Source organism: Pelophylax lessonae (assembly GCF_965119305.1).
Source record: "Pelophylax lessonae genome assembly, chromosome: 2".
NCBI lineage: Eukaryota > Metazoa > Chordata > Amphibia > Anura > Ranidae > Pelophylax > Pelophylax lessonae.
This window is the reverse complement of record NC_138769.1, coordinates 400356138-400380995: the sequence shown is the minus strand read 5'-3', so window position 1 is coordinate 400380995 and position 24858 is coordinate 400356138. Positions and strand designations below refer to the sequence as shown.

At 49.2% G+C, this 24858-nt stretch overlaps 1 protein-coding gene across 1 annotated transcript in view; it reads left to right on the top strand.

Annotated features, from left to right (window-relative positions):
• Positions 1-24858, top strand: part of CCT6A (chaperonin containing TCP1 subunit 6A) — a 71173-nt gene that overhangs the window by 32428 nt on the left and 13887 nt on the right. The window contains exons 7-11 of the mRNA XM_082245481.1: positions 6253-6412; positions 10442-10524; positions 10627-10723; positions 10810-10957; positions 14002-14135. Of these exons, the coding sequence (XP_082101607.1) occupies positions 6253-6412; positions 10442-10524; positions 10627-10723; positions 10810-10957; positions 14002-14135 (622 nt within the window). The remainder of the gene's footprint in view (positions 1-6252; positions 6413-10441; positions 10525-10626; positions 10724-10809; positions 10958-14001; positions 14136-24858) is intronic.

The following is a 24858-nucleotide window of genomic DNA, read 5'->3' as shown; positions in this document are numbered from 1 at the left end:
GAATAAAACCCCCGAAATCTGTCCCGATGAGGCACCGGAACCACCACTCCCTGAGCCCTCAGGTCCCGCACCGCCAGGTGCAGATCCCGCAGGCGCTCTGGAGACAGTTGAAGATTTGAGGGAAAAAATCTGCTCTCCGGCCGAGAGAGAAACTCGATCTTGTAACCAGATCGAACGATTTCCAGAACCCATCTGTCCCGCACACGGGCCAACCAGGGCTGAAGAAAACCGAGCAAGCGTCCCCCCACCCCAAAACTGGGTGAGGGCGCCCCTTCAGGCCGAACTGTTATGGGCTGCAGGTCCGGATTGGCCGGACTTCTGTTTCCCAGACCAGGGCTTCTTCTGAGAGCCTTGGCCTTTGAACGGTTTGCCCTTGTAGTGCGGCCGAAAGGCACGAAAGGACCCCTGAGGGGGCCGAAAATTAGCATGCTTCTTCCCAGAAGCCCCCTTAGCCTTGGGGAAATGGGGCAAGAGAGTGCTCTTACCCCCGGTGATCCCCTTAATCAACACATCCAGGGACTCCCCAAAAAGGCGAGACCCATCATAAGGCAGATTGGCTAAGGTCTTACGTGAAGATTGGTCCACCGACCAACATTTCAACCAAACCAGACGGCGAGACAACACCGCCACGCTGTGCACACGTGCAGCCAACGGAATCAGGTCCAGGTCCGCATCACACAGATACATGACACCCTGGTGGATCTGATCCACCATATCCAGGGTCGCCGCCGAGGCCGAATCGGCCACTAGGACGCGCCTAAGCATCTGCGTCCAACTTGCGATCGCCTGGGCCGCCATGAGAGAAGCAAACAGAGCCTTAAGCATAGAACCCGTAACAGAATAAGTATGACGGGCAAGAGACTCCAGTCTCCTATCCGTGGCATCACGGAAAACAGGGGAACCCTCTGCAGGAATCGCAGTGGCCTTGTTCAAAACCGCAATTGCATGATCCACTGGCGGAGGCACACACCACCGTTCATCAGTGGCAGGCGAGAAAGGATAACGCAGCTTGAATTTACTTGGTACCGCAAAAGGCTTGCGCAGATCGCGCCATTGATCCTTAACAGCGCGCTGAAAATCAGCATTGCAGGGAAAAACCTGCGGCGTCCTGCGTTTCCTCTGCGTCCCATAAGCCGCCAAGGCAGCGGGGGGACACACTTCGTCCTGCAAACGTAGCGTCTGCTTAATGGAAGCAATCAACTCATCCATGATTGCAAGCTCTTCAGGCGAGCCAGGGGGAGAATTATCAACCCCCTCAACTTCAGCCTCTACCTCAGACCCCACTAGATCAAGAGAGGAGCGGGACCCCGATAAGGAGGTCCCTGCCAGAACAGCCCCATCACCTTCACCCTCAGAATCAGAGGACAGAGCAACTCTGGGCCGTTTAGTAGATTGAGCAGCCACCAGCATTTGCACCTGGGCAGCAAGGCCAGCCACAATAGCGGCTAAATCCCCCCCTGGGGGGGAAAACAGCGGTCCCCTGGCTTTCCACCAATACTGTAGGAAACTTGCCCTCCTGAGAATCCATTGCCCCTGTAATGCCAGACAACCAAGGGTTAACTGCCCCCTTTTAGCAAGCGCGGCAAGCGCAGCCCACCGCACCACACTCAGGCACAATGAGACCCCCACAGGGAATATACAAACTGAATACAGGCAATGGATAGCAAGAACAGAAGGATAAAACCTGAGGAGACCCCGCTGCTGCTGCTGCCTCGATCGGTGTTCCTGGAAAGAGGAAGTGATGCTGCCAGGGCGCTCTATGTAAGCCTATGGAGGCTACAAGAAAATGGCCGCCGTGCATGTAAACCATGCGGCCGGAGCGGGCGCCGGTAAAATGGCGTCGTTTGGCGCCGAAAACGCCGCTCCACAGTGCATAAAAACACACACATTACATCCCAATATAAGGATACATGTTAGATCGCCGCAGCGATCGCTGTATATGCCCAAACATGCCAAGAAAAAACATGCCCCACAGCACACAGCTTCTCACACTGCCCAGCCTGACACACACAGTGTCATACAGCTCCCCCCCCCCCCCCCTTGCAGCCCACAGCATGCAGCCGAGAGATAGGGAGACAAGCAGTGTGATTAAAGGCAGGTTACACAGTCCCAGACTGAGACCCTCCCAGACAGACAGGTCCCCACATAAATACACTTACCTCACATGGCGTGGGGAACCCGCACAGGCGAACAAGCCGCCGCACATGAGGCAGGGAGAGTCGCAATTCAAGACGCACACAATGGGGGTTAAGAAACCGCACAGCGTCCGGTGAGGTAGCCACCTCACCAATCATCCCTGCACCGAACAGGGATGGGTCGTTCACTGTGCCAGGAGCGTTACCTAGCTGAACGCTCGATGGCAGACTGGGAAGCCACTGACCCACGACCTGCGACCAGGGGGATCAGCCCGAGACCCAGTCCGCATGATCCTCTTCGTCCGAAGAACTAACTAATGCTGACAAAAATAACAGCTAAGTAAAGATAGAGAGAAAACTCAAACAAAATATTAAAAAGAAGAAAGAGTCTGGGACAGAAAGTCCCAGCACAGAGAGAGCCAGCCACTCCTGACAAGCTAGACATTAAAACTGAGATATGGTTGCAGGAAGTAGGAGGGTATTGACTGAGGGGACCACCCCTTGAGGGTGGGATATGTTAAAGCTTTATTGTTAACATATTCTGTTGCCTAGCTACTCCTTCGGAGCAAAGTCTAATACCCATATGTGACGAATATGAAGAGGCGGCGACTGTCGGAGGACGTAAGAGAAATATATATATCAGACCCTTGGTTTTAAGCATGCAGCCTGCAGACCAGGAAAGGAGGGAACGAGCAAGGGCCTCTTCCCCGCAACCCTTACCCTTTAACAAAGGGGGGCCGAAGATCCTGCAACTCATTCACCAAAAAAGTGTCAAAGTAAATAACGTGCATGCACAATTTTTTAAAAGTCCTCTGGTCTAGATCCATCAATCACCATGAATGCAAGCCACTGACCCGGGAAAAAAAAAAAAAATTTGCACTTGACGAAGGCTCCTGTCTCTAGACAGCTCAGCCGCTAAATAAACGAAATGGGTGGGGGCCACTGGCATGCCCAAGTCGATGTCACAAGGGGCCAGATTCACCTGATGGCCCTGTCCCTTAGTTTATTGTCCCGGATCTGGGGGCCCCCTTGTTAAAGGGAGCTTCCAGATTTCGATAAGTCAACCCCACAACCACTGGGCTATGGTTGTGGGGAAGAGGACCTTGTGCCCAAGTTGATTTTGGAGAAGACCCCAAACCTTTTATTTTTTTTGTTATTTTGGCTTGGAGTTTGCCAGGAAACCCCCTGACGTCTGATGACTCATCTGTCGTTAAGGATGCAGCAGCCAGCTTTCTGGCCTGCTCCTTAACCACCTGAAGACCATGCCTATTTCTGACATTTTGTTGCTTACAAGTTAAAATCCGTATTTGCTAGAAAACTACTTGGAACCCCCAAACATTATACAGGCGGCCCCCGGGTTACAAACATCCAACTTACAAATGACTCCTACTTACAAACTGAGGGAGGCAATAGGAAGTGGGAGGAAATCTACCCCTTTCAATGGAAATTCACTCCTTTGAAGGCTCTTTCATACAGTCCTTCCGCTCTGCTCAGTGGGGGATCGATCCGCCGATCCCTGCTGAGCAGGCGGATGACAGCCCCCGCTGCTCTCTGGGGGAATTGGTTGAGAACGGACTGTCTGTCCACTCTCATCCGATCCGCTGGACGGATGGAAAATAGGGTTTCCATCCATCCCCATTACACGGACAGGATCGGATGTGGGTGTCAGCGGGCATGTCTCCGCTGACATCCGCTGCCCCTTAGGGGTGCATGAAGGATCCGATCAGGTCTGCCTAAAAAACTGACAGGCGGATCTGATCGGATCGTTCGTGTGAAAGGGGCCTAAGAGTTATGGGGAAAAAGGTGTCTCCACTGAAGCTCATCACCAATCCTTGTTTCCACAGCAACTAATATATATATATATATATATAATATATATATATAATTTCAGTGGTTAAAAGGTAATGGTTTGCTCAACTTTTTTGTATAATGTGAAGATGTTACATCGGGTAAATAGATGTCATGTCATGCTTTAAAATTGTGCACACTCGTGAAATGGTGACAAACTACAGTACTTGACCTCCATAGGCAACGCGTTAAAAATTTTACCGAGGTGATCACAAGCCTGACGCCCAAAACAGCAGCTGTAAAAATGTCCAGTGTGTATGAGGCCTTATTTGTTAATATTAAATGATAAATGTTTAACCCTCTTAAACCCATATTTAAACCACTTCAGCTCCAGAAGGTTTAACCGCGCCCCCCGCCTTCATTAACAGGCCATCTTTTGCGATACGGCACTGGAATTCTTTAACTCACAGTTGCGCGGTTGTGCGACGCTGTACCCAAATAAAATTGATGTCTTTTTTACCCACAAATAGATCTTTCTTTTGGTGGTATTTGATCACTTCTGCAGTTTTTATTTTTTGTGCTATAAACAAAAAAATACCAACAATTTTGGGGGAAAAAAATATTTTTACTTTCTGCTATAAAACACACCCAAAAAAAAAATTTTTAATTTAAAAAATCAAACTTCATCAATTTAGGCCGATGTGTATTCTGCTACATGTTTTTGGTAAAAAAAAAAATTCCAATAAGCATATATTGGTTTGCGCAAAATTTTTGTATAGCGTCAACCAACTCTGGGATGTTTTAAGGATTTTGTTAATTTTTTTTTTTTTTTTTTTTCTTATTTATGGTGATCCGCAACTTAATTAGCAGGATTGTGGCAGAAATCAAGACGCTGCCCTTTTTTGGGGACCAGTGCCATCAATACAGTGATTAGTGCTAAAATAATTTGCACTCACTGTACTGTAGTAAAAGGGAGACAGCGCTCAAAATTATATAAATATTTAAATATGTGAATCAATAAACAAGCACTCTAAGTGAAAATATTGGTAATAATGACAAATCATTAATGGGGATTAAATATGACAAATCACTTGTTGAACATACTCTTAAGCCACTATCTGGTGGACCAGTGGGTTACCCCTAAAGTGCTCAAATTATAAGGTGTCTGTGCTTAATGACAACAATTTATATATACAGTCCTTGTAATTTTGAAGGTGCAGGTGCAAAAGGTGCAGCAAAATAGTTCTCAATGATGGTTTTAAGGTGCTTGGTGCTCAGTGCAGATAAATGTCCACATGCAAGATCAGGGAGGGGAATCCATCACTGAGTGTTCAGCCCACTTAGCAGAAGACCCCTTGGGGTCTAGCGTGGGTAAATGGGTCTCTTTGTTATGGTTCCCGTTGTTCCCAGGTCCGTTTCACCTGTGTCTTCCCACTGGGATGTACCCGGGGATCTGCTCCACTGTCTCGGAAGGGCTGGATAGGATTCCACTAAGTATCCCGCTTGTAGATGTGGTGGTCTGCTATCCTCAGCATGTAAACAGTGCTCACCCGATCTCAGAATAACGATGTAAAGATTAGATCAGACCAGCAGTCTTTATTTCCAATGGCCGCTACCAGGAGCCGGATCCCCCCGGCAAAGCCAAACTCTAATGCTCTAATGGACGGTGTGTGTGTGTGTCCCCAACCTCCCCCCCACCCCCCTGTGGGAAGGCAGCGATCCGTTTTCCTGTCTTCCCTTGTCACAGAACTGTTATCTGAGTGGTTTACATAGGTACACCGCCTTTCTGCCTATGTCAGGAACGATTGGCAGGTCCCAGCGGACATCGGGTCTCCTTGACCCGCTGATTGGTTCCCGCTTTGTCCAATCACAGCGGGAGCTGGTTACCGGCCGCAAACCAAGAAGTGCAGAGGATGTACAGGTACAAGATTGCACCTGCAGGTGCTGCCGCCCCACAGTACATAATACATGGGGCGGTCAGCAAGCAGTTAATCTGGTTTAGGTCCTTATATTCCTTACTTGCAATTGTCAGAATACTTGTAAAAATTGTGCCTTACGATGTGAATGTATGTAATGCACTATTACCGCAACCAGCGTGGCATGTGAGCTATTTTACTGCTTTTTGTTAAACTTTTACTATCTGTCTGAATTGTTCAGTTGCTGTAAAGCTACCATTATCAACATTAAATCTGATTTGGCTAAATACCCGCTTTTGCATTATACAAACTAGGGTAATAATTAGAATTGTACCTAAAAAAGCTGTTAAAAAGATGAAGTCCTGGTTAACTAGATTTTTAGTGGTTTTTAATTGTCACATTTGTCATTTCAGGGAAGTAAACTCTGGATTCTTCTACAAAAGTGCAGATGAGCGTGAGAAACTTGTTACAGCAGAAAGGAAGTTTATTGAGGAAAGGGTAAAAAAAATCATAGCTTTGAAACAGAAGGTGTGTGGCGATTCTGGCAAAGGCTTCATTGTGATTAACCAGAAGGTGAGTTGCCCTTTAAAATTAAGTATTTTCTGTAAAGCACAGAGAACACCCAAGTGTGATGTATAACACCCTTGGCCAGCAAATCTGTGCAAGATTGATGACTGTCCTTTTCCTCTGCGTCTGGTGAAAATAGCCATTCACGGGCACGTATTCATAAGTACAGTACATAGTGACAGATGTAATGTAGGCCGAACTGCATTTGAGTTTTCAAAGTAGGGAAATCCTGAAAATCTCAGAGGAAGTGGTTAAAGCGGAGTTCCACCCTCAAAATGAGCTTTTCATGGTCTGCTTGCTTTAATTTTACCTGAAAAACAATTGGATATTTTTTTTTTTTTTATTCACTTACCTTGTTTTTAAAGAAAATATACTTCCCTTCCTTCCTCTTCCTCCCTCTGTGGCCTCGGCCCGTGCCGTCACTTCCTCCTTGCATTGACTCCTGGGAGATGAACGTCATCAATCCCAAAAGTCAATGCGGCTGCACCGGCCCTGCTCGTCACTTCCGTTGCAGACACGTCAGTCCCTGATGAACATGCCCAGAAGCTGTACAGGGATGACGTTTTCTCTTTCTTTCAATGACGGACACAGCTCCTTATCTTCACCATTGGTTTATGCTGCACCCTACAGGAGTAGGACACTAGGTAGGAAAAAACTTGACTAAGCCTATGGGACAGTTTCTGGGGGTATACTCCCACTCTCGGCTATAGCCACTCAGTTTTTTTTCTGCCTAGTCAGGAGTATGGAGCTCGTTCCTTGCTGGGTCCTGGCAATTTTTTTCTTTTGTTTCCTGTGAGAAGCTACAATGAACTGCTGGACTGGGGGCGACAGACTGGATAATCTAAATCCAGAGTCTGGCCAGCAAGCACGCAGGTTTCAGCCACGACCTAGCCCTACTGGACGAGGGCTGGCCTGCGAGTTAAAATTCTCACAAGGGAGCATACGATCTAGCCTCGGCCTGAGTCGCAGCGTTCTTCCTAGCCGTCAGCCACCTACACTACAATGGAGCGGTGGTCTGTTAGGAGCGGTGCCCACCCTGTTCCTGGTGTGTTAAGTAGCTGTCCTCCCCCCCCCCCCCCCCCACCCCAGAAGGTTTTGGGCTAGACGTGGGCCCCTCCCTGGGATGGTTGGACCCCCGGGCTCCTCTCCTTCCCATGCACCCCCCCTTTTATCAGTGGTCCTCTGGACTTGTTACCCCCCCCTCATCTGCCCACAACCCCCTCCTCCCCTCCCATGGGATGGCCATACCTTTAGGTTGGCTGGCATGTCGATCTGGCGATTTGGAGGGGGGCGCTTAGGACGATCGATCTTTGGGTGGGGTCTCCTGCTATGGCATGGCGGTTTTGTGTAGCCTCGGCAGCCATTTTCTTGTGTTTATCTCATTGGAAATAGAGGCGGCCATGTTTTTGGAGCTGTATGGGCGGTGATTTGGCATTGGGAGTCCCCCCTCATGCCCTAGTGCTGACTCTTTCTCTTCCTGATCGTTGTGTGGTGTGCCTGATCGGTGGTGGTGAGCCTTTGTAGGGTTCTTTCTCCCTCTCTCTGCTATAGCAGTGATAGTGCATCTGTGCTGGGCCTTGTAGTGCCATCAGCGTGGTGGGGGTGTCCATAGCAGTGTCAAACACTTTTGTGGGGGTCCCCCTGTTCTTTAATGGAGTCGCTGAAACGCATTTCCCCACCTGATTTCCCCCCCCCCCCCAACTATTACTGATGGCGGTCCTGGAGTCATTGGTGTCCAAGGTAGATTTGGTCCTGGCCAAACGGACCACGGCAAGTCCTTCCTTTCGTTGTTCTGGAAGGTTGTAACTGCGTATGCCAGCCTGATGGGCTTGGGCGGGGTGCTGGGGAAGCTCTCTGCCCAGGGTACCTGGACGGTGGAAGAGTCAAAACTTCTAATCAATGTTATAGAACTCGGAGCGATCATACTTTGAGTCATTGGATAACTCGCCTATGCGATTGTCTGATACAAGCTCATTCAGACTATGCCATGGCTGTGGCTTACCCCAATCACCAGGGGGGCACCAGGAATGTTCTGGCGGGCAAGGAGGTGGTCGAGATTCTGATTTTGGCAGAAAGTTTTGTTACAGCCCTCTCTGCTTTACACATCCCAGGTGGGGAAAACTGGCAGGCGGATTACCTGAGTCATCAGGTGTTGGATCAAGGGGAGTGGTCCCTACACCCGGAGGTGTTTCACCTACTGTGTGTTCGATAGGGGACCCGCAAGGTCGATCTGTTTGCCTCCCACCTCAACAAGGTGGTGCAGAGATTCATAGCCAGGTCTCAAGATCCTCTGCCCGACGCTACAGATGCCCTGGTGGCTCCTTGGGATCAGTATTGGCTGATTTATGCATTTCCCCCGTTGAAGCTTCTGCGCAGGATAGAGGTGGAAAACATTCCTTTCATTCTGGTGGCTCCAGACTGGCCTCTTTGGTCTTTGTATGCAGACGTTATAAGATTTGGTCACCGGTACCCCTTGGAGACTTCTCTCAGGGAAGATCTGTTGACTCAAGGTCTGATCTTCCATCCTACTTCAGTCGCTGGCTTTAACGGCATGGCCATTGAAAGTCAGTTGTTGAGAGATAGGGGTCTCTCGGAGTCTGTAATCCCCACTCTCTTGAAGGTCAGGAAGTCGGCTTCTCGAAAGATCTATCATCGCATGTGGAAATCGTACGTTTCATGGTGCGAATCGCTGAAAGTGCACCCTTGCTTGTTTTTTATCGCCAGGGTTTTGGCTTTTCTCCAGAAAGTGGGTTGAACAGCGGTTGGCTTTGGATACTATCAAAGGTTAAGTTTCGGCTTTGGCTATCTATTTTCAACGCCCATTAGCCACGCTCGCCCTTATCCAGACATTCATTCAAGGTTTGCGCCATTTGGCACCTCCGCATGATCCCCCGTTACCGCCATGGGATCTCACTGTTGTGTTGTCTGTTCTTCAAAAGCCTCCTTTTGAGAAAATTCGTGAATTTTCGCTGCTTGCTTTGTCTCAGAAGGTTAACTGCCTTCTTGGTGGCAATCACTTCTGCCCGCAGAGTATCTGAATTGGCGGCGTTGTCTTGCTATTCACCTTATCTGGTGGTTCACAGAGATAAGGTGGTACTTAAACCTAATCAGTCGTTCCTTCCTAAGGTGGTTTCTGATTTTCATTTAAATGAAGACCTTGTACTACCTTCCCTTTGCCCTAAACCTCAGCATCCTAAGGAGCATGCCTTAACATTTTTGGATGTGGTCTGGGCTATCAGGGTTTTACTTAGAGACCATTGCGTCCTTCAGAAAATTGGACGCTCTTTTTGTCCTTATGGATGGACCTCGTAAGGGACTGACTGCTTCTGCTGTGAACATTTCCAGATGGATCAGACTGACCCTTCAGTGAATAGGCCTGTACCACCGTCTGATTCCTCCTTTTTCCAGTGAAGGCGCATTCTACCAGGGCACTGAGTGCCACCTGGGCTTTTTGCTACAAGTTTGCAAGGCGGCAACTTGGGTTGTCTGTGCATACCTTTACTAAATTCTACGAGGTAGATGTGCTTGCATCAGCTGATGCTTCTTTTGGCCGCAAGGTTTTGCAGGCTGCAGTTGAGAGAACCTGTTTTTTTGGTTTCTCTTTGAGAGTTCATTTCGGGGGAGCTCCTGTTTCTGGTTGACCTGTTTTACCTGGTTGCCTACATTTGGCCATTGGGGCATAACCCTCCTCCCAAAGCAGAGCTGTGTCTGTTGAACTTCAGAGAAAAGGATTTTACGGTAAGTTCTTACAAAAATAGTTTTTGACAGTTTTTTTTTTTTTTTTTTTTTTTTTTTTTTTTTACAGATGTATAAAAGAAACATACATTGCTGTTATGTAGAAAAGAGAGTAGATGAAGGGATCTATTTTTTATGTGTGTATTGTTCCCGTATGCCACGTCTTGTTTTGTTCATATAAATTTTATTTTTACTACTGTTTATGAAAATGTACAACATATTACCAACTAATAATTTGATCGGATATCATTCTAATGTGTGTTTTTTTTTTTTTTTTTTTTTTTTTTTTTCTCCTTTCAGGGAATAGACCCATTTTCCTTGGATACCCTTGCAAAGGAGGGAATTGTAGCCCTTCGCAGAGCAAAGAGGAGAAACATGGAGAGGTGAATTTAAGAAAAGGGGGAAAAAAAAAACTTGTTTTTAATTACTTCAATTACAACGGTTTCTGTATACATTTATATTGACCCTAACCTTTTTTTGTCTAGACTAACATTGGCTTGTGGTGGCAGTGCAATGAATTCAGTAGATGACCTCACCCCAGAGTGTTTAGGACATGCTGGTCTTGTTTATGAGTATACAATGGTAAGTGGTAGAATGCTACATGCTAGGATCTACTCCCTCCATATGCATTACCTTTTTTTTTTAATGTAATGAATCTCTCATTTTAGGGGGAGGAGAAGTTTACTTTCATAGAACAATGTGACCATCCACGCTCTGTCACTTTGCTGGTTAAGGGGCCAAATAAACACACTCTAATGCAGATAAAAGATGCCATTAGGGATGGCTTGCGAGCAGTTAAAAATGCAATTGAAGATGGTAAGTTGCTTCTAGGAACTTGGGTTTAAACATGACAAAAGTTAAATCGAACCTGTACCTATGGGATAATTTTATTAAAAACTTTAGCAGACTTGCATTACAGGGGTTAATAAATTTTTTCTTCAGATCGAGCAGGTATGTTGCTAGCTTCAGATGACCTCACTTATGGTAAGTAGGTTACTAATCTTATAGACTCTGTGCAGTCGCACAGTGTTCACAAAACCGTTTGCCACCTGCCTTCTATTCATCACAACAAAAGCAGATGCTAGCCTCACAATTATACATTGTACATGCGTCCACCTCCACAAACCTACTGGTTATTCGTCCTGTATGTTTTAACAGTTGATATGGTGCTAATGCAGCTGTGTCCTGTGCTTCGTTCTCCTTCACTATTTTAAAGTGGTGGAATATGCGCAGCAGCAATGGAAATTGTAGCTGTGCATACCCTCTATATCGGGTGGGGACCTGCGGGCCGTATGCAGCCCGCAAAATCCTTTAGTCTGGCCGCCCGTGCCGCTGAGTCTGTCTCAGCTGAGCTGTCAGAACAGAGCTGATGTTTCCTGTATAGTTCTGGCTCTGTCCTGACAGTCTTGAGTGAGTCACAGGCAGAGTAAAATCAAATGCACTCCACCTGCGAGGAGACTGACCAATACAGGAAGCATCGCCTCTATCTTCCTCCAGCGTGGCACCGCTCTTGAGTCTCTAGCCAGCATTTCTCGCCAGCAGTGTACCAGCCTGAGCCAGCAATACCCACAGCAGTACCAGCCTGAGCTAGCAGTACCAGCCAGCAGTACCCACAGCACAGTACTAGCCACCGCCAGCAGTTCTTTTCAAACCTTACCATCACTAAGAGTTGACTGCGCTCCAGAGTCATCGACGCAAACCTGGAAAACCAGTTGGGAGTAGCAATATCATCCATACCCGCTAACATCACACACCTTACCAAAGAGAAGTTCCAGCCATCATATTAGGGTTGAGTTAATTAAATGTTTGACCAAATAGAACAGGCTAATTTTGTACTGCCCCCAAATGTTATAAATATCCAAATGGCCCTTGGCAGAAAAAAGTTCCTCACCCCTGCTCTATATCAATGGTTGAATCAAATGACCTGGCGGCCATTTTCTTGAAGTCAAGTGCGGTGACGTGCAGCGCAGGCCTCTAGTGACAGCGTCAGCGATTTCTCTTCGTCTTTGATCGCAGTGGCACGCTGTTTGGCGCTCTGGATCCAGCTCTGGGTGCTTGGTGGTGAGTCTCTGTGGGTATACAGTCCTTCCTCTGCTATACAGTGAAGAGAGATAACACTGCTCAGGCTAGTCAAAGTCCATGAATCAAGGTGGGTGCTGAACCTCGGCTCGCCACCAGGAGAAGCATGAAAGAAGAAAATGGTTGCACACCACCACGAAATTCAATAAATAAAAGTTCCTTTATTCACATAAGTGGTACAAGGTACAGCAGCAGGGTAGGACAGTAGACGCATTTCACACTACTGCTACGCGCTTGTGTGAAACGCGTCTACTGTCCTACACTGCTGCTGTACCTTGTACCACTTATGTGAATAAAGGAACTTTTCTTCATTGGATTCCGTGGTGGTGTGTGACCATTTTCTAAGTTCATGCTTCCTCTGCTATATACAGCTCCACGGGTGTGCTGATCCTTGTGCTCTGAGCAGTGTGCAGGGGTTTTAAAAAAAAATAAATAAACGTTTTTCTTTTGTGTATAGTGCGGCTCATATTTAATCGTGGAGCCCCTGGAACGAGTATCACCACCTGACCCACTCCTTGAAGCTGCAGGACCCTCTGGGTCTGTCTGCCCTGGTGGCCATGCAGTCACTTGTGTCCAAGGTTGATATGGCCCTGCAAAGGCGGCCTAGAAAGAAGCACACCCCGCCTTCACCTGTATCCTCTGCAGCCTCAGTCTGAGGTGGATCTGGCTGCTGCAGACGTGAGTCAGCCGATTGGGTCTGCATCCTGAATCCATCCTCTGCAGCTGCGCATGAAAAGGCACTGGTGGAGGCATTGATTGTGTCAGTGCGGGAAACTTTAAAGTTGGAGGACTCGGCTAATGCTGAGTCGGCAACGCCGGTGCAGTTTGGCACCCGCAGATCTTCCAAGGTGACTAAGGTGTTCCCCCTTTTCTGCCTATTTTGACTAGATTGTTGCTAGTCAGTGGGGATCCGTCATTGCTCAGGACTTGCATACAAGTGTTGGGTCTGCTGGTCTCCCCCTTCGAGGTGGTTCCGTTTGCTCAGTTCCATACCAGACCTCTGCAAAGAGAGATTCTTGCCATATGAAACAAGGATTCGCAGTCTCTGGATGATCTGGTCCTGTTGAGTCGGGGTACAAGAGGGTTTCTGATATGGGGGCCCCTGATGTGGACCCGTTGAACTCCCATCTCAACAGGAAGGTGCAGAGGTTCGTGTCAAGGTCCCGGGATCCTCTGGCAAGACGCCCTGGTGGCCCCTTGGGGTCAATATCGTCTGATTTACGCTTTTCATCCCATACAACTTCTGTCGAGACTGCTTCACAGAATTGAGGTAGAAGGGATTCCAGTGATTCTGGTGACATCAGACTGGCCTCACCGGTCTTCGTACAAAGGCCTGGTAAGGCTGGAGGCAGACGTCCCTTGGAAACTTCCTCTCAGGGAAGATCTTATTATAGCAGGAAGTGATGTATACCTCCTGGGACTGCCCCAGGGGTGTAGCCAAAATTGTTTCCGCCTAGTCCTACTCCTGAAGAGAGCAGCACAAGCCCAAGGGTCTAAGAAGAGACATGGAGCTGTGTCCATCCGGGAAAAGGATTTTACGGTACGATAAAAATCCAGTTTTTACATTAGGAGTGGAGTGCCAGAATTGGCTTGGGCTGAGAGTAGTTAACTGCTTATATTTAGTGTTTATTGTATATAAAATATAAACATGGGAGTGTATAGGTAATACTGTTAATCTCTACAAACACTTGTTGAAATGTGCAAGAAAACAGTTTTTTCACTTTCACGTTAGATGCAGAGCACATGAATGCAATTTACATTTTTTTTTTTTCTGTAAACAGGATGTGTTGTGTCTGGTGCTGGTGCAGTAGAAGTTGCTATTGCTGCTGCTCTTGTCAAGCACAAGCCTAATGTGAAAGGACGAGCCCAGCTTGGTGTACAAGCTTTCGCTGATGCTCTTCTCATCATTCCCAAGGTATTGATGAAAGTGTTGTTTGTGTGTCCAAGGTTAGAATAGGGTTGTTGGTGTTGAAAGCAATTAATGTTGGTGCCCCTCATATTGATTCCGTTGCACTTTTATTACATAAAAAAAAGATTTCTATTTGACCATTTTTGGTAGGTTGTATCATTTTTCCCATTTGGTATTTATTCTTAAAACTCTTTACCATGTAAGATAATTGAAATGTTGCATAGTTGAGTTCAAACTCCCAAATGCCATGTTCAAGGTAAATACTTTGAAGGTAGAAGTTCAAGTTTTAGTAACTTTTTTTACCTAGGGTTACATAGGCCCTTGAGCACTTCTGCCCACATGCTGGTTTCCTAGCAATCTGTGCACGCATGGGATTTCACATGCAAGGACTGGCAACATGGAAGTTAGAAACCTTCCCTGTCTTTGCGCATCTGCACATGACCAAACATGGCTCTGGAGATAGGTGTGCGAAGCCTGGCTGAAGATCCACTTTAGCCCCGGAGGATTTGGCTGCTCAATGACCAGGCCCGATTTTGTTATTTGGCACTGCTTGAATTTAATAAACAATTGCGCTGTCATGCGACGCTGTACCCAAATGAAATTGACATCCTTTTTTCCTCACAAACAGAGCTTTCTTTTGGTGGTATTTGATCACGTGTGGATTTTTTTTTTTTTTTTTTGCGCTATAAACAAAAGAGCGAAAATGTCGAAAAAAATCACTATTTTTCACTTTTTTTTATATGAAATTCTCAAAAAAAGTGTAAAAATCAATTTTTTACCATTTTAGGCCAATTTGTTTTCTGCTACATATTTTTGGTAAAACAAAATCGCAATAAGCGTATTTTGATTGGTTTGCACAAAAGTTATTGCGTTTACGAACTACGGGAAAGATTTGTCATTTTTATTTATTTATTTTTTTTGGGGGGGGACTGCGACATTGCAGTAGACAGATCGGACCCCTAACTGACATTTTTTACACTTTTGGGGGTACCAGTGACATTACTACAGTAATCAGTGCTATAAATAAGCACTCTTACTGTAAAAATGACACTGGCTGGGAAGGGGTTAACTTTACTGGTGATCAAGGGGGTGTGATTCTAACTGTCAGGGGGCGTGGCTTGTGAGATCATCAGAGACATGCGATCCTATATAGCAGGATCGCATAGCCTCTGTGATCTAAAGGGAGAATGACGGATGGCTGTGTTTACATCAGCCGTCTGTCTTTCTCTTACGTCCTCCGACAGTCGCCGCCTCTTCATATTCGTCACATATGGGGTATTAGACTTTGCTCCGAAGGAGTAGCTAGGCAACAGAATATGTTAACAATAAAGCTTTAACATATCCCACCCTCAAGGGGTGGTCCCCTCAGTCAATACCCTCCTACTTCCTGCAACCATATCTCAGTTTTAATGTCTAGCTTGTCAGGAGTGGCTGGCTCTCTCTGTGCTGGGACTTTTTGTCCCAGACTCTTTCTTCTTTTTAATATTTTATTTGAGTTTTTTCTCTACCTTTACTTAGCTGTTGTTTTTGTCAGCATTAGTTAGTTCTTCGGACGAAGAGGATCATGCGGACTGGGTCTCGGGCTGATCCCCCTGATCGCAGGTCGTGGGTCAGTGGCTTCCCAGTCTGCCATCGAGCGTTCAGCCAGGTAACGCTCCTGGCACGGTGAACGACCCATCCCTGTTCGGTGCAGGGATGTTTGGTGAGGTGGCTACCTCACCGGACGCTGTGCGGTTTCTTAACCGCCATTGTGTGCGTCTTGAATTGCGACTCTCCCTGCCTCATGTGCAGCGGCTTGTTCGCCTGTGCGGGTTCCCCACGCCATATGAGGTAAGTGTGTCTATGTGGGGACCTGTCTGTCTGGGGGGGGTCTCAGTCTGGGACTGTGTAACCTGCCTTTAAATCACACTGCTTGTCTCCCTATCTCTCGGCTGCATGCTGTGGGCTGCAAGGGGGGGGGGAGCTGTATGACACTGTGTGTGTCAGGCTGGGCAGTGTGGGAAGCTGTGTGCTGTGGGGCATGTTTTTAATGGCATGTTGGGGCATATACAGCGATCGCTGCGGCGATCTAACATGTATCCATATAATGGGATGAATTTGTGTGTGTTTTTATGCACTGTGGAGCGGCGGTTTCGGCGCCAAACGACGCCATTTTACCGGCGCCCGCTCCGGCCGCATGGTTTACATGCACGGCGGCCATTTTCTTGTAGCCTCCATAGGCTTACATAGAGCGCCCTGGCAGCATCACTTCCTCTCTCCTGGAACACCGATCGAGGCAGCAGCAGCAGCGGGGTCTCCTCAGGTTTTATCCTTCTTTTCCTGTTGTCCATTGCCTGTATTCAGTCTGTATATTCCCTGTGGGGGTCTCATTGTGCCTGAGTGTGTGCGGTGGGCTGCGCTTACCGCGCTTGCTGAAAGGGGGCAGTTAACCCTTGGTTGTCTGGCGTACAGGGGCAATGGATTCTCAGGAGGGCAAGTTTCCCACAGTATTGGTGGAAAGCCAGGGGACCGCTGTTTCCCCCCCAGGGGGGGATTTAGCCACTATTGTGGCTGGCCTTGCTGCCCAGGTGCAAATGCTGGTGGCTGCTCAATCTACTAAACGGCCCAGAGTTACTCTGTCCTCCGATTCTGAGGGTGAAGGTGATGGGGCTGTTCTGGCAGGGACCCCCCTATCGGGGTCCCGCTCCTCTCTTGATCTAGTGGGGTCTGAGGTAGAGGCTGAGGTTGAGGGGGTTGATAATTCTCCCCCTGGCTCGCCTGAAGAGCTTGCAATCATGGATGAGTTGATTGCTTCCATTAAGCAGACGCTACGTTTGCAGGACGAAGTGTGTCCCCCCGCTGCCTTGGCGGCTTATGGGACGCAGAGAAAACGCAGGACGCCGCAGGTTTTTCCCTGCAATGCTGATTTTCAGCGCGCTGTAAAGGATCAATGGCGCGATCTGCGCAAACCTTTTGCGGTACCAAGTAAATTCAAGCTGCGTTATCCTTTCTCCCCTGCCACTGATGAACGGTGGTGTGTGCCTCCACCAGTGGATCATGCAATTGCGGTTTTGAACAAAGCCACTGCGATTCCTGCAGAGGGATCCCCTGTTTTCCGTGATGCCACGGATAGGAGACTGGAGTCTCTTGCCCGTCATACTTATTCTGTTACGGGTTCTATGCTTAAGGCTCTATTTGCTTCTCTCATGGCGGCCCAGGCGATCGCAAGTTGGACGCAGATGCTTAGGCGCGTCCTAGTGGCCGATTCGGCCTCGGCGGCGACCCTGGACATGGTGGATCAGATCCACCAGGGTGTCATGTATCTGTGTGATGCGGACCTGGACCTGATTCCGTTGGCTGCACGTGTGCATAGCGTGGCGGTGTTGTCTCGCCGCCTGGTTTGGTTGAAATGTTGGTCGGTGGACCAATCTTCACGTAAAACCTTAGCCAATCTGCCTTATGATGGGTCTCGCCTTTTTGGGGAGTCCCTGGATGTGTTGATTAAGGGGATCACCGGGGGTAAGAGCACTCTCTTGCCCCATTTCCCCAAGGCTAATGGGGCTTCTGGGAAGAAGCATGCGAATTTTCGGCCCCCTCAGGGGTCCTTTCGTGCCTTTCGGCCGCACTACAAGGGCAAACCGTTCAAAGGCCAGGGCTCTCAGAAGAAACCCTGGTCTGGGAAACAGAAGTCCGGCCAATCCGGACCTGCGGCCCATAACAGTTCGGCCTGAAGGGGCGCCCTCACCCAGTTTTGGGGTGGGGGGACGCTTGCTCGGTTTTCTTCAGCCCTGGTTGGCCCGTGTGCGGGACAGATGGGTTCTGGAAATCGTTCGATCTGGTTACAAGATCGAGTTTCTCTCTCGGCCAGAGAGCAGATTTTTTCCCTCAAATCTACAACTGTCTCCAGAGCGCCTGCGGGATCTGCACCTGGCGGTGCGGGACCTGAGGGCTCAGGGAGTGGTGGTTCCGGTGCCTCATCGGGACAGATTTCGGGGGTTTTATTCCAATCTGTTCACCGTGCCCAGAAAGGAGGGCAAGGTTCGTCCAATTCTGGACTTGAAAGCTCTGAACCGCTCTGTGCGTGTTCGCAAGTTCCGCATGGAATCCCTGCGCTCGGTGGTGGCTGCCCTGGTTCCGGGGGAATTCATGGCCTCCATCGATTTGAAGGATGCGTATCTTCACATCCCCATATTCGAGGGTCATCAGAGATACCTTCGATTTGCCATTGCGGAGGATCACTACCAGTTCGTGGCGTTGCCCTTTGGGCTCGCCTCGGCTCCGCGGGTCTTCACCAAGGTGCTTGCACCGGTTCTGGCATTATTGAGGGCCCAGGGCATTTCGGTCCTGGGGTATCTGGACGACATTCTGATTCGGTCTGCGACCAGTCAGGGTCTGGAGAAGGACCTGTCTGTCACGATGCAAACTCTGCAGGAGTTCGGTTGGACGATAAATGTTCCAAAGTCGACACTGAGTCCGTCGGTTCGTCTTCCCTATCTGGGAATGATACTGGACTCGGTGCAGGCGAAGGTCTTCCTGCCGGAAGACAAACTCAGGACTCTTCAGGAGGAAGTCAGGTCCCTCAGGGACGTTCCGAACTCGTCTCTGCGGACGTGTATGAGATGTCTGGGATTGATGGTCTCGGCTTTCGAGGCGATTCCTTTCGCGCAGTTTCACACGCGGGGTCTCCAGGCGGAGATCTTGTCCAAGTGGGACGGGCGACCTCAATCTCTGGATCTTCAGATCTCGTTGAGTCATCGCACCAGGGAAAACCTTCTGTGGTGGCTCCAGTCCCCGTTGGTGTCCGGGGGCAAGTCGTTTCGTCCGATCTCGTGGACGATAATCACCACGGATGCCAGCCTGTCGGGCTGGGGTGGTGTTCTGGGCGTTCTGTCCGCCCAGGGGACCTGGTCGGAGGGGGAGTCTTCCCTCCCGATCAACATTCTGGAATTGCGTGCGATAAGGCTCTGTCTTCATCGCTGGACGGACCGGCTGCAGGGCTACCCGGTTCGGGTGCAGACGGACAATGCCACGGCGGTGGCCTACATCAACCACCAAGAGGGCACCAGGAGTGCCCGAGCGGCTCGAGAAGTGGCCGACATTCTGTCTTGGGCCGAGACTCATGTCCCGGCGATAACGGCGGTTCACATTCCGGGAGTGGAGAACTGGCAGGCGGACTATCTGAGTCGCCAGACCCTGGATCAGGGGGAATGGTCTCTCCATCCGGCTGTCTTCCAGATGTTGTGCGCGAAGTGGGGTCTTCCAGATGTGGACCTGTTCGCGTCTCGCCTCAACTACAAGGTGAAGAGGTTCGTGGCAAGGACGCGCGACCCTCGGGCAGACGCGTCGGACGCGTTAGTGGCCCCGTGGCATCAGTACAGGCTGATGTACGCGTTTCCACCGATTCAGTTGCTGTCCCGGTTCCTTCGCAGGTTACACTCGGAACGCAGCACGGTGATTCTTGTGGCACCGGACTGGCCTCGCCGGTCCTGGTACGCAGACCTCGTGAATCTGGCGGTCGACGCCCCCTGGCATCTGCCTCTTCGGGACGATCTACTGTCTCAAGGACCGATTTACCATCCTGCTTTACAGTCGCTGGCTTTGACGGCCTGGCTGTTGAGACCGAGGTCCTGAAGGAGAAGGGTCTCTCTCCAGAGGTTGTTCATACCTTGATCAACGCGAGGAAGTCTTCCTCGGGAAAGGTTTATTACCGTACTTGGAAGGCCTATTTTGCCTGGTGTGAGTCCAGGGGGTTTTCACCCCGCACGTACTCGGTTTCCCGTGTGCTGTCTTTCCTTCAGACGGGTGTCGATCAGCGTTTGGCGCTGGCTACGATAAAGGGTCAGGTGTCTGCGCTGGCCGTTCTGTTTCAACGTCCCGTGGCTTCCAACTCCTTGGTTGGCACTTTTATTCAGGGTGTGCGGCATCTGGTTCCTCCTAGGAGGGATCCTTTGCCCCCTTGGGACTTGAATCTAGTCCTATCTGTGTTACAACGTGCTCCTTTTGAACAGATCCAGGAGATCTCGTTGTCTATGTTGTCCAAAAAGGTCGCCTTTTTGGTGGCGATCACTTCGGCTCGCAGAGTGTCGGAACTGGCGGCTTTGTCCTGCAAGTCTCCGTACCTGGTTGTTCATTTGGATAAGGTGGTCTTGCGACCTAATCCTTCTTTTCTGCCGAAACGAGTTTCGGAATTCCATCTTAACGAGGATATTGTTTTGCCTTCGTTGTGCACGAAGCCTAAACATCCAAAGGAGGTGAGATTGCATTCTCTGGATGTTGTTCGGGCGATTAGGGTTTACCTTAAATCGACTGAGTCTTTTCGAAAGACGGACTCCTTGTTTGTTCTTCCAGAGGGTCCTCGGAAGGGCATGGCGGCTTCCGCCTCTACCATTGCCAAATGGATCAGGCAGACCATTGAACAGGCCTATGCCTTGCAGGGGAAGGTTCCCCCTGTGCCTGTGAAGGCGCACTCTACTAGATCTCTGAGTACGTCTTGGGCCTGTCGTCATGGGGCTTCTGTAGCCCAGGTGTGTAAGGCGGCGACTTGGTCGACCGTACACACTTTCACAAAATTCTACAAAGTAGATGTTCAGGCATCGGCGGATGCTTCCTTTGGCCGCAAGGTTCTTAGTGCGGCTGTTCCCTAGGGTCCCTTGTTGGGGACTCCTGGCTGTTGGGATAAGTTTTGTATCCCCTGGTTTTTTGTCTTTTCCTGGGTTGTTGCTCCTGTTGAGCACTTATTTTTGCTGTTGCCCAGCTGGTTTCCTTCCTTTGGTAAGGTTCCTTTCTTTGATGTGGAGACTGCGTTGCCTTTCGGCGCGGATGCGTTTCCCACCCCTCATGTTTGCACTGCTTTGGGACGTCCCCATATGTGACGAATATGAAGAGGCGGCGACTGTCGGAGGACGTAAGAGAAAACGGAATTTTTGTAAAATCTTACCTGTAAAATTCCTTTCTCTGAGTCCTCCGACAGTCGCCGCCCCCGCCCCTCTTTTGGGGTTTGAATGTATACTCTACTGCTATTCCACTAAAACTGAGATATGGTTGCAGGAAGTAGGAGGGTATTGACTGAGGGGACCACCCCTTGAGGGTGGGATATGTTAAAGCTTTATTGTTAACATATTCTGTTGCCTAGCTACTCCTTCGGAGCAAAGTCTAATACCCCATATGTGACGAATATGAAGAGGCGGCGACTGTCGGAGGACTCAGAGAAAGGAATTTTACAGGTAAGATTTTACAAAAATTCCGTTTTCTCCCTCTGCTGTGGGAGATCGTGAGTGACCAGAGGCCATCGGAGCCACCGGTCACACGAGCTGGCTCCCCAGGGAACGAGCGGGGGCAGGAGCGCGCCTGAACGAACGATGTAGGTTTACGTCGCTTTGCCCAGCAGCAGCAGAGTGCCGCAGTAAATGTATGGTGAGCAGGGCTGAAGTGGTTAATTACTTGCTGAGAAAACTCATTTTGCTCAAGTGGTTTTACCGGAGTGATGCCTGCAGCTGACGGTTAGAGCCGACGGTCGGCTTTCTTGTAATAACAACCGATGTTATTACAAGCAGCAGGAGGGGACGTCCCAGCTGGCACAGCTTTGATCGGGTCTCCGATGTAGTAACCCGGCCAATGGCGCCAGTTTTAAAAAATCCACAGTATTCAGAAACGCTCATCTTGGCGTTTTTAAAAAAATTTAAATTGCAGAGGAAGGGTTTGGGGTCTTTTAGACCCCACATCCTCCATATAGAGTACTTGTCACTGCTTTTTACTGTCACAAGGACCTTGTGACCGCATTAAGTGATCAGAAATTTTTTTTTTTTAAGGGACAGTGTAAAAAAAAACATTTTTAAAGCGCCCCATCCCTCTGTGCCCGCACAACGAAACACGTCATCCCTCTGTGCTCGCACCACGAAACACGTAAGCCGCGCCCACAAATGTAAACCGTTTTCAAACTACACGTGAGGTATCGCCGCGATCGTTGGAGCGAGAGCAATAATTCTAGCACTTGACCTCCTCTAACTATAAACAAGTAATCGTTAAAGATTTTTTAAGTCACCTATAGAGATTAAGTACTGTAGTTTGTCGCCATTCCACAAGTGTGTGCAGTTTTCATGTGTGACATGTTGGGTAGCTTTTTACTCTGGGTAACCTCTTTCACATTATACAAGAAATAGGCTTTGTTTAGTGTGTGTTTTTTTTTTTTCATCAAAGTGTATTTTTTCCAAAATTGCGTTTAACCCGTTCCTGAACGCCCGCCGCAGTTATATGGTGGCAGGCAGCTGCTCACAGGAAAATCGCTGTAGCTGTACGTCGATCTCGTTCACGAGTCTAGGGACGAGCGCACGTTTGTCAGCGGGGAAGCCGATGCTGCGGGCAGGCGGCTCCGATTGCCGTCTGACACCCGCGATCGTTCCCCGCTGAGAGGGAACGGTCAGCTGTTGTAAACACAGCTGACCGTTCTTTCTGGAATGATCATAATAGATACCATGTGATCCTTCTATATAGGATCACATGTCTCTCTGGTAATTTCAGAAGCCACGCCCCCCCACCGTTAGAATCCCTCCCCTAGGCTCATTTAACCCATTGATCACCCACAATGTTAACTCCTTCCCTGCCAGTATCATTACAGTAACAGTGCATATTTTTAGCACTGATTACTGTAGTAATGTCGCTGGTCTCCCCAAAAATGTCAGTCAGGGATCCGATCTGTCCGCCGCCATGTCGCAGTCCCGCAAAAAATCGCAGATCGCCACCATTACTAAAAAAAAACAGCAAAAATGACACAAATCTTTCCCGTAGTTAGACGCAATAACTTTTGCACAAACCAATCAAAATACGCTTATTGCGATATTTTTGGTAAAAATGTAGCAGAAAACAAATTGGCCTAAAATGTTAAAAAAAATTTGTTTATTTATTATTTTTTTGAGAATGTAATATAGTAGAATGTGAAAAATAGTTTTTTCTCTTACGTCCTCCGACAGTCGCCGCCCCCTCCAAGTCCTCACCAATGGGTATTGACCTTTGCTCCGTAGGAGTAGCTAGGCAACAAGAATTGTTAATACAAAAGCTTTTAGCATAGACACACCCCTAGGGGCTGTCCCCTCAGTCAATACCTCCCTGCACCAGCATTCCCAACCCAGTTTGATCTTGCCTAGCTTAGGAGTAGCTGGCTTTCCTGTGCTGGGGCTCAGTCTCAGCCTTCTACCCTTTTTTTTTTTTTTTGATTTTATTTCAAAGTATTTTTTCTTTTCTTTACTAGCTGTTATTTTGTCAGCTTTAGTTTTAGGGATCTTCGGATGAAGAATCGTCATGCGGAGCTGGGTCTCGGACTGGCCGCCCTGGACCCAGGGCTGAGAGCCAGGTGGATCCCCAGCCTGCCATCGAGCGTTCAGCTTAGGTTTGCCCTGGCACATTGAACGACCCATCCCTGTTCGCTGCAGGGATGCTGCCTGTGAGGTGGCTACCTCACTGGACGCCATACTGCGGTCTATGGCTGCAGTTCACCAGCATCCTGGCTGCGGCACTCCCTGTCTGCCTTGATAGCGGTTTGCCGCTGGAGACGGCTCCCCACGCCATCTGGTACGGTAAGCACCTTCTGTGTGGGGACCTTCTGTGTGGGTGTCAGTCTGTGGCTGTGTAGTACCCCCCATGTCTGTGTAACTGCGGGCTCCCTGTCAGATCCCTGTGTGGCTGCACTGCCTGTGGGCTGCGAGGGGGGGCCATCCTGCTCTGCTGTAAATTATGCTCTGGGTGCAGTTTTGTGTGCAGACGTGTGTGTGCGGCGGTCGCTGCGGCGATCCGCCATTTTCTTTGCCTGTATGCTTTGACCGGCCCTGTCCCTGTGCAGCGCCGTGTTTTGGCGCCATTCGCCGCAATTTTGGCGGGCGGTGCTCGTCCTCGTACATTTTCCTGTAGCCTTCTCCCCCAGCCGAGCGGCCATTTTGCCGGAGCCTTCATAGGCTATATCAGTCAGCCAGCATTGCAGCACTTCCTCTTTCTCTGGGAACAGCGATCGGTGGCAGCAGTCTGTTGTGCTCTCTCCAGGTTTTTACCTTCTTGTCCTGTCATTCCTTGCTCAGTGTTATCTATCCCTGCGGGGTCGGTGCATACAGTAGTGTGCAGTGGGCTGCGCTCGCCGTGGTATTAAAGGGCCAGTACCTTTATTACTTTTCTGTGCTGGGGCATGGATTCTCAGGATAGCAAGTTTCCCCCCGCCCTGGTGGGGGGACCAGGGGGCTGCTGCACCCCCCGAGGGGGCCGATCTGACCGCTGTCGTGGCTTCCTTGGTGTCTCAGGTGCAGATGCTGATGGCTGAAGGATCCGCAAAAAGGGCCAGGGTGTCCGTTTCCTCTGATTCAGAGGGCGATGTGGCTGGCGTACCCTTCTCGGGGTCCCGCTCATCTTTGGACCTTCTGGGGTCCGAGGGGGAGGCAGAGGTGGAGGGGGTTGATGTTTCTCCCCCTGGCTCGCCTGAAGAGTTTGCACTCATGAATGAGCTGATTGCTTCCATAAAAGATACCTTGCACCTGGAGGATGAGCCTACTCCTCCTGCTAGGGTGTCCTCCTTTGGAACGCAGAGAACTCACAAATCATCGCAGGTTTTTCCCTGTCCTGCTGAATTTCACCATACGGTTCATGAACAGTGGCACAATTTAAAGAAGCCCTTTACTGTGCCAAATAAGTTTAAACTGCTTTATCCGTTTGTGCCCTCCACCGACGAGCGTTGGTGTGTGGCGCTTCAGGTGGATCACGCGGTGGCCATTTT